Raw genomic sequence first — 9989 nt, 5'->3', positions numbered from 1 at the left:
AGCTGCCTTGGATTACTGCTTTACTCATCGGGGGAACCACTCTGGTCGGTACAATTGACGAGTACACCAAGGCATTGCTACTGACATGGTTTGGTGTGTTAACTGAGCTATCGAGGCACTAGATTGGTGACAGTTGGCCGTCACTCCGTAAGCACTCTCCCCCTCACGTCAACGCTGTGGATCAGAATGGCAAAGAACCCGCAGCCTTGGCGAAAAACGATTAATATTTGGACTGGATATTGCAAGTCGTGCATCCTGGGAACACTCATTCCTACTATCCATTGTAATCCTCAATACATATCCCTTGCGAGAGAACACAACCCTGTTCAGAAAACTCGACGTCACGAGGCAAGGACTTGCAGGGGCTCTTGAAAGGCTATGGATCGGAGTTGGTACGGATTAATAACACTGGTGATAGAACTGGATCATTGTTGGGGACGGGAAACTGTCCTTGGGTACAGACTGTAGGGTCGCGGAACGTTTCCAGAAGCCTCAGTATTCGGTAAAATGCAGTCCAAAGCGATAAAGCGCCCGGTACGGATGTCCCATTGCTTATCACAGTTCGACATCAAGATCAAGAAGGGCCCTTAAAGCTGGTCAGGCACCTTCCCCTCAAGCTTGGTCACTACCATTGATGTACACGAACGAGCATCCAGGCAGAACTGGAAATGCCTGTGAGAGCAGCTGACGGCCTGGCCTTGCAGGCTTGAGGATCTAATGTTCCCGACACGACACAGTCCCCAGCATAAACCTTTTTTTACAGTGAGTTACTAATGCTTGGCAGGATCCAAAGTCAGTACATGTAGTCTCATTAACGCTGAATGTCGGCGCGGGGTTCAGCTGGCACTAGGTCAGTGTTGCATCAACTAAACCATCAAAACGCGATCCAAGAGCTGCGATTTCGCGACACGGCGAATGGGAAGCAGCCATGACGGATAATACTCCGCGCTCCGTCCATCGTGTCCAACAACTACGTACATACATACATATGCTCAGCAACAGCCAGACCCGCCTGGTCCGACGCCTTGGGCACTATCTTCCAATCATTGTGGCCGATTCCGCCAAAGGCTAAAATCCTGATGACTTTGCGCTAATGATGCAATTGAAACGCGACTCTACCAATGGGATGGCCAGCCTGGGAAATATAGTATGCATAAAGTTCAGACGAGCATGCGGGGTTCAAAGTTCCATGTCCGCGGCAAAGCATATCGGGAATCGCCCACGAGGTCAAGTCCATGAACTGCTGTCCATGCCGCCGTGCAGGCAGCTAGTAATAGGAATTAAAAGCAAAATAAATATAAAGGTAGTACATAATAGCCATTGCTACGGTCAATGCGGGTTCAAACAGTTTACTTACATAATACAGGCTCTCTCTCTCTCTGCTGCTCCTGGCCCCGTCCACCCCTGCCCTACCATAAATCAAACGCTTGTCTACTGTGCATCTCGAACTCGGCAGCTGGCTTCGTTTACGGGTGCTTGGTGGGTCTCTTTTATAAAAACGCATGAGACGTCATCGTTGGCAGCATGTGTGGGCAATGGTCTCAAGGAAGGAAAGAAATGTGCTGGCAATGGCTCAGAAACTTACTCGAGGTCGTGTGAACTCGTGTAAACCAACATACAATGCTTAGCTTCCAACACCTCAGCATCATCATCTACAGTATCTCTCCTCTTCACTGGTCGACAAACCGCTCAGTTGATTATTCAAAGGCGCAGTGTTGACACTTGTGTGCTACCACAAACACAGATGCGTAACACGTCACGATGCATCATACATACCCAGGCAGACTGTGAGACACACATCCAGAACTTGAAAGGTTTAGCCTCTTTGTCATATTGGACAAGGTAAGAAAAGGCTGCGGTGGTACAATTAATGCAATTTGCTTGACGCAATTCCTTGGACTGGAAAATCCAAGAATTCAAACTAGTGTTGCACCGTATCACGGCTATCATCCATGATCCATCCGTCATCCCAAATTCCAGTCTAGCCCAGGACGAACTGGGCCCACTCGCTCTCTTGGCATTTTAGAAAAAAACCATTCACCACCAAGAAAGATATGGGTAGTTAACCAACTCGTTACACAACACCAATCCGGCAAAAGAGACAATGTTTGTGTGCATTGAACCGAGAGCCGCCTTCGACCAGGCCGCTGCATGCCTGTGTTGGTGAAGCCCAACACGAAGTCGATTTCTGGCCATGTTGCCCTGCAATAGAAGTGCCTTGCCACTCGAAAAAGCCAGTCATGCCAAGTCCTAGGTCTCCTTTTATTCATCTGTTGCCATAAGGTGCCATATCTATTTGGACCCGGGAGGACAACCTGGAAACACGGAAAACTCGAAATACCATGCTGCATGTCATCATCGTCGGGGCCGGTATATCCGGACTGACTTGCGCTATTACGCTGGCCAAATACACGCACGTCCAAGTGACGGTTTTGGAACGAGCAGCTGTCATGGACAAGGTGAGCGAGCTGGTTGCAGATTCTTCCTCAACAGTCTATATCTCGGGACGAGCAAAAGTCCAGAACAGGCTCTACTTGATAGTAGCACAACGCGTTAACTCCATCACAGGCCGGAAACGGTATCCAAGTGCCGTGTAATGCTGCCCACGCGATGCGGTGTCTCGGCCTTTTGGATAAACTTCTTGTCAAAACGAACGGACCGGCAACGGCGTTTCTGAACCTCAAGTACGACGATGGCGAGATACTTTTACATAAAGATCTGACTCGGTGCGAGGAGCTCTACGGTGCACCGTGGCTGTACGTTTGCCTTGCCTTTTGAATATTCCGTCCATGAATATCATGTCGTGTTGGCTGGCGGCTTTTGGTCCGGCATTCTTTTTGCTCATGCCACTACGTGTAGGTTGATCCATCGAGCGGACTACATGACGGTGCTCCTCGACGAAGCCCGCAGAGTGGGAGTCCGGATCCGGCTCGGCTGCGATGTAGACAGCGTCGACTTGGACACGCCATCTGTCAAGCTTCAAAACGGACATGTCTACCAGGCTGATGTCGTAGTCGGTTGCGACGGTATGATCCGCCTGCTCTACACATTGCCCTCGCCCGTACTGACACGACGCAGGAATCAACTCCACCATCCGCTCCATCATGCACCCGTCGACACAGCCCGTCCCAACGGGCGAATACGCCTACCGCGCGCTCTTCACCCGCTCGCAACTCTCCTCCCCATCCTTCCGGCATCTCCTCTCCCCCGCCGGCATCTCCCGCTGCTGGATGGGGCCCCTCGCCAAACGCCGTCTTCTATCCGCTCCAGGAGGGCACCCTCTTCAACCTGGTCATCGCCATTGCCGACCCAAACTTCAACAACAACACCTGCGACGAGCAGGCCCTGCTTCCCTCTGTGCGAGCCTGGCTCTCCGGCTGGGACCCGACGCTGCTCGAGATGCTCGACGCGGCAAGCCACCTCGTCCGCTTCCCGCTCTACCAAGTCGCCAAGCTGCCGTTCTGGTCCAAGGGCTGCGTCACGCTCACGGGGGACGCCGCCCACGCCATGCCCCCTCACCTGGCGCAGGGCGCGGCAACAGGCGTCGAGGACGGCTTCATCCTGGGCACTCTGCTCGGCCGGTTGTCCCGGCACGTGTCGGGGCCGACGCGGCGCGCGCAGCTACGGACCGTGCTGCGTGCCTACGAGACGCTGCAGCACGACAGGACGGCGCAGATTGTTTCCGGGTCCCGATTCACGGGGATGCTGGACCACTTGCCGCAGGGCCCGGACCAGAGGGCCAGAGATGCCGAGTTTGCCATGTATGACCCCGAGAAGACGGTGAGCGCCATGCCGTGGATCGACGCGCGCACCAATAGGAAGTTGCTCGGGAGGAAGGTGGACGAGGTTGCCGAGGGCGAGGTTGCGCGGCTGCTTGCCGCGGGGGAATTCGCTGACCATGGAACGAAATTATAGTAGTCGGGTCACATAACGAGTCGTCTTGTTGTGTGGTTCAGTCGGTGAATCATGTGTGTGCCACTGACTGACGACGGGGAAAGATATAACATGGCGTACGACGGGGAATTAATTGCATCTTATTCAACATTTATATTACTACTCGCCCCCCGCCCCCCTTCTACTCTTCATCGTACAAGTCTATCTCATCGGAATGTAGGCGAGAAATATGTCGAACCTGCAGATACAACGTGATTAAGAACAAAGCCCATGCCCTCTATGCGCAATAACAAAAATAAATGAAAATGAAATCAAATGACATCCATCTGGAGGCGTGCTACCCAGGATGGGGGGAATATACGACAGATGTGTCTCGGTCTCTATTTTCCAAATGATGGTGATGCATCTCGAAATTCTATGCAAAAAGGAAAAAGTAGTCTGCGGCGCTACTATATTCTTTGTACGTGGGAATGTAGAAAATAATGTACTGTTGATAGGTGAAAAGAAATTCGGGCTGAAATCGAGCGTGTAATTTACTCCTTCTTCGCCTTCTTACCACCGAGCTTGTTCTTTGGTACACGAGCGAGCCAATACACAAACAGGGCGGCGCCTATGTTGAAAATGACAAAGACCCAGAGCAGACCAAAGTTGCGCCAGCGATCGCTGTAGCTGCTGCTGACGCCGGCGAGGAAAACATTGGTGTCGCTGATGGTGCAAAACTCGCAGGTCGATGTGGTGTTGGGGTTTGTGAGCTCGCCGCCAAAGACCTTGATGTAGTCCTCCATGTACTGCCAGCACGTCTGGTTGGAGGGAGGCTCGAAACTGAGCAGTTCGTTGGCTGCGCAGATTACTTTGGTGTTGGCTACGCCTGTAGATAACATGCCTGACACGAGGTATGTAAACGGTGAAACGCGGTCTATTCCTGAGAGTTAGCGTGTCTGTAGATAGTATTGAGTGAGACATGGCATAATGATGGGCGACTTACACATGAAGATCCAGAATCGTGGCAGGGTTTCCGGAGTGGCGAGGACACCGCAGAAAATCAAGCAAAGCGTAAACAGCAAATTGGCCAGATTACCACCAGCCTCGGCAGTCTCAAATCCGGCAACAATAAAGGTCGAAAAGGTACCAGTGAAGAGCATGAACATGAGCAGAAAGAGGAACATGAGGGCACCACGCTCGGCCACGGCATCCGTCGGAATGGCGTTGCGGTAAAGACCAATAGGGTAATACCAGCAGAAGTACATGATGACGGCCATCAACGAGTTCCAAGGAAGTTCGACAATGATTTGAGAAAGCATAAAGACCTTCCAAGAATAGACCTTGGATGGACGTTCACGAGCCTCGTACAAAGATCGTTGAATGATAAACTGGGGCATAGACTGCTGCACTATTTGACCAAATACGGTGAGGAGCTGGAAAATGGCAAACATCTGGTTCTGAAGGCCTTGTTTACTGTTAGGGGCCTTGAAGAAGATGAAGCCGATGAACAGGGCGACGAGAGTGCAAAGAGCAGTCTTGGCATAGATGTATACAGGTGTTCGCCAGTACTGTTGAAAGACCCGATAGATATTCTCCTTGAGCTGGACCATGAAAGGGGCGGCAAATTCGCGGTAGCTGCCTGGATCCTCTTCAATAGCGTTGACCGGGCTACTGCCCTGCTTCTCTGCCTTGATTGTTTCGAGTTCATTTTGAACAGATTTATACTCGGGGCTGTCCCGCCAGGTTTGAAACCAGTCAATGTCCGTGGTTGATCCAGGAGCGGCGCCAATGACTTCCAACATCCACTCCGCAGGGTTCGCTTCCTCGGGGCAAGGGTGTCCGCCGTTGCGTTCAAAGTAGCTCGTCATTGTCTTGGAGTTTTCGCCGATATCGCCAAAGTACACTGTCTTTCCACCCTTGGCCAAGAAGAGAAGTCGGTCAAATCGCTGGAACAGCATGGCTGAAGGCTGATGGATGGTGCAAAGAACAGCTTGACCAGCCTTGGTCAGCTTCTCCAGAAGATCAAGAATGGCCCATGAGGTTTGGGAATCCAGACCAGAAGTAGGTTCGTCGACGAAGAGTAACAGAGGAGGCTTGGCAGCAAGTTCGACGCCAATGGTAAGACGCTTACGCTGTTCAACGTTGAGACCTTCGCCTGGAACACCGACGACAGCATCGGCATACTCCGTCATATCCAGTAGCTTAATAACTTCCTCAACATAAGCCAGCTTTTCCTTCTTAGGGACGTGGGCCGGTTGACGAAGAAGAGCACTGAAGTTCAGTGCCTCGCGGACAGTAGTAGTCTGCAAGTGCAAATCTTGCTGCTGAACGTAGCCAGTCTTGCGCTGGAAGGACATATCGCGAGGCCGTCCATCCACGAGCATCTCTCCAGTAATAACACCCATGGAGGTTCTATCCGCTAAACAATCCAGAAGAGTAGTCTTACCGGCACCGGACACACCCATAAGCGCGGTTAGAGTACCGGGCTTGACCCATCCATCCACGTGGTCTAGAATTTTTCGAGTCTCGCTCTTGATCTTGACCTCGTAGCAAACATCATGCCACTGGAAAACGGACGTTTGCTGTTGGAGAATACCACCCTCCTTGCTCTGTCCACGGCTTCTCTCGGCAGTGACAATTGGGCCAATGTTGGCCATGGCAGCTTCTGGGTCGTTGTGTCGCTTCTCAGCTTCTGCAGCTGCAGCCGGCTTGTGTCCTCGACGATAAACTAGAACTTCACCCTTGGATTTCTTCTCGGAAACGAGCTCAGCAGCAACCATGTAGCAGATAAGGAAGAACACAGTGAAAGCTATGACGATGCCAAAATTGCGCCAGCGATGATTCCAATCATAGTCAAAGTTAGAGCTGGTGTAGGCGTCTCCGTTGACGTTTGGATTTCCAGCAACAGCGCCAACCTGAGAACAGATCTGGTTTTCGGGGCTCACATTGGCGTATTTGGTGAGAAACTGGGCGGCCCCAGCGAAAGGCGCCTTGGAGGTCGGCACATACTCCGTGCACTTGAACTCGCGATCATGGAATTCGTTGACCATAAGAGCCTCAAACGCATAGCCGAGAGGGTCGATGTAGCTCAACCAGCGGCACCATCCTAGCATGTACTGCTTTGGCAGGACAAATCCAGTGAAAATAACGAGGTCGAGAATGAGAATCGCCGCAGGTACCAGCGCCTGAAACAGGGTTCGGGAGGCAGAAGCAATCGTTCGGAATATCATAGACATGACCATGACCGTTGAGAAGCTTATTAGCAAGAAGAAAAAGAAGGGGCCAGGTTCTCGCCGTAGATTGGTCATGAAGTAGAGTGTTATGTTAAAAATGATTGAGTTTGCAATCTTGTACGGCATATCGCAAAGCATGGAAGCGATTGCTTCGGCCGAGGGGTGATAGAGCGCATAACGAGCGTGTTTCTCGACAATTGGCCGTTGTGCGTAAAGTGTAAGGATCTATACATTTTCAAGTCAGTTTATCATTTCATTTCATTTTGGGTTCATAGCGGAGAGTTAATGTTTTTTTTTTTCTGACCTCAAGAGCAGATGCAAAAGCATTCATCAGACATGCAAAGAAGAGCAAGGCGCCACGTTGGAAGAAACTGGACGAGGTATCATCCAGGTTGTAGAAAACACTGCCAATAATGAGAGCCATGATGAAATTTCCAATAAGAGCACCAACAGTTAAACTTGGATCGCCAACAAGGCGCTTCCAACCACGCCACAAACAGAGCTCGATCTGCTGGGCATAAGAGAGAGTAAAGGGTGACTTCTTGCGCTGACCTTTGGCTTGTTGTGCGCGCTTGGCGGCACGGAAAGCTACTGCGTCAGGGCCTCCCACGGGGTGGGCTTCCTTGTACTCTTCGATTTCCACCTGTAAAGCCCTGTATTCGGCGCTGTTCTTCCAGGCAGTAGCAAACTCATCCGGAGTGCGAGGTGCCTTGCCTTCAAATCCAGGACGGACAATGCGTTCTAGAGATGAGGTCATGGAGGTGAGGAAGTCGGGAGTAGTCTGACGAGCAGGGCATTCGAAGCCCAAGTTGATAAAGTATTGTTTTGCCTCATCGGCCCGCCCAAAGAAGATCTGTCGACCCTCATATAAGACAACAGCCTTGTCAAAAAAGTCATAGGCCGTCTGAGGCGCCTGGTAGATGGAGACACAAGCTGTGCTATTAAACAGCTCAGTTTGCAGACGGAGGGTGCGACAGAACTCGATAGCATTGGCGGAGTCAAGACCACGAGTCGAATTGTCCCAGCATTGCAGAGGAGCGCCAGATAGGGCAGCCTCGGAGATGGTCACACGCTTTCGCTCACCCCCAGATACACCACGGATAAACTCGTTACCGACACGAGTGTTCATGGTGTGCGATATGCCAAACATAGCCATAACAACATCGCGTAGATGGTTGGCGAAATGATTCTTGTTGAGTCCCTCGGGTAGATGTCGAGGTTGACGGGCCCGTGCGGCGAAGGTGAGGGTATCACCAACGGACAATTGGGGGAAGTGGACATCAACTTCTGCGGTGTAGATTGCCTCGCCGCGATGTCTGGTGTGCATTTCCTTGGCTGAGATGCCTACATCGCAATGGTTAGCCACAATAAGTCTTTCACTGGGGGTGTGCAAACAGGTTGGAAGGGTTATGCGATGTGGCTGGGCTGAGACGGCATCTTCCGATGCCATGTTCCACATATGGAACACCCCGGCCCTTATTCCCACGTTATTTCTGGGCGGGTGCAACACGGTCGCAGATCTGATCCGTGGGTTTGGCCAGCACAGACGGCAAATTCCGCGGTGCATTTAATCAACCCCAGTCACTGTCCCGATTTGTATATTTGTACATTTCCGTGCAAGGCCAATTGGCTTTTCTGCTTTGATTTGTTTTGCTTTGCTTTGCTTTGCTTACCTTGATAATTGAAATAAGACCCGTCTCCAACAAAGATGCCGTTCATCTCACCAGCGATAGTCTTGAGAAAGGTAGAGCAGCCAGATCCTGGGGGTCCCAGGACCACGAGCATCTCTCCCTTGCGAACCAAGCCATCGAAATTGCGTAGAATGTCGATGCGCTGCTTGCCGCTGCCGGTTAGCTGGCGAGCAGCACCGGCCGCCGACAACCAGACGTTGGCAACGTCTTTTTGGTAGTCGGTCGCGGCGCCGAAACCGTGAACATTAAGGTTCTGGAAGCAGACGCCGGAGGAGCGGAATGATTTACCGTCCTGCGACACGAGTTCAACAATGGCCTTTGCCCACTCCCTGCTACTGAATTTGGGTGAATTTGGATTTAGAGGTGAGTCCTCCTTGGCGACGAAAGGGTTCTGTCCGGGAGCGGCAGCTGCAGAGGTTCGCGAGTAGGATCGCGCAAGAGCCTGGACAACGGATGAGCGACGAGCCATTTCTGCCTTGATGTCGTCGTCCTCTTTGCCCAGAGATGTGGCAGATGATGCCCCCTTCTCATCATTGTGGCCCTCGGTTATGGAAGTTGCCTCGGTCTTGGTCGGATCGTTGTTGACGGCGGCCACGCCTTCATCCTCGTGGGTTGGTCTTGGAGTAGAGAGAGGGACGCCATCCCTATTCGCCGTGGCGTCGTAGTTTGCGTTCATGCCATACATGGCGGCGGCGGCAACGGCACATGCAGTAACAACTCGGCCGTTTCGCTCACCGCGTTGGGAAATAATGTCAACTCGAACCAAATGTACTGCTGTGAGCGGTTCACTCTCCGCGGGCGGTGGACAGGCGTTGCGATTGTTGGCCCCGAATGCTGGCAACGTGTCTGCCAAGGGGAGAGGGCCAGATATCAAGACGTCACAAATAAATCAAAAGCCAACGGTCCTCAAGCGGACAAGGCGATGGCGAGGGGGATGTGGACGTTTTAAAAACAACAACACTAGGGAAGGAACGATGGGCTAAAGCGGCGCGAGCTGACATGGACTGGGGTGTATCTTCTTGGCTGTGTGGCCCACGAGGTTAAAAAGAAAGAAGGCGAAAACACTAGCCCCCTGGCCAAGAACGATTCTCCGATGCCCAGAAACGATGTTGGACACCAACCAACCGCGGACTGCGGACTGTGAGCTGTGTGGACTGTGGACAACCAGCGGCCACCCCGAACCCAAACG

General features: G+C 52.0%; 2 protein-coding genes across 2 annotated transcripts; one reads left to right on the top strand and one right to left on the bottom strand.

The window, feature by feature from the left end:
* Nucleotides 1-2342: 2342 nt before the first annotated feature.
* MAA_02376 (Aromatic-ring hydroxylase-like protein) lies at nt 2343-3915 on the top strand (the record flags this gene model as incomplete). Its single annotated transcript, XM_007820374.2, has 4 exons — nt 2343-2459; nt 2569-2756; nt 2860-3013; nt 3079-3915. The coding sequence occupies 4 exons, from the start codon at nt 2343-2345 to the stop codon at nt 3913-3915; spliced, it is 1296 nt and encodes a 431-aa protein (XP_007818565.2).
* A 512-nt stretch (nt 3916-4427) lies between these two features.
* On the bottom strand, nt 4428-9485 carry MAA_02377 (ATP-binding cassette transporter ifT1; the record flags this gene model as incomplete). The annotated part of the gene is made up of 4 exons (XM_007820375.1): nt 4428-4810; nt 4880-7334; nt 7414-8453; nt 8783-9485. 4 exons carry the CDS (start codon nt 9483-9485, stop codon nt 4428-4430), a joined length of 4581 nt encoding a protein of 1526 aa, XP_007818566.1.
* Between the last annotated feature and the right edge of the window lie 504 nt (nt 9486-9989).

The sequence above is a fragment of the Metarhizium robertsii genome (genome assembly GCF_000187425.2).
Source record: "Metarhizium robertsii ARSEF 23 chromosome Unknown MAA_Scf_1, whole genome shotgun sequence".
In the NCBI taxonomy this organism is placed as follows: domain Eukaryota; kingdom Fungi; phylum Ascomycota; class Sordariomycetes; order Hypocreales; family Clavicipitaceae; genus Metarhizium; species Metarhizium robertsii.
The sequence above is the reverse complement of the archived record's forward strand: the minus strand, read 5'-3'. Positions and strand labels throughout refer to the sequence as shown.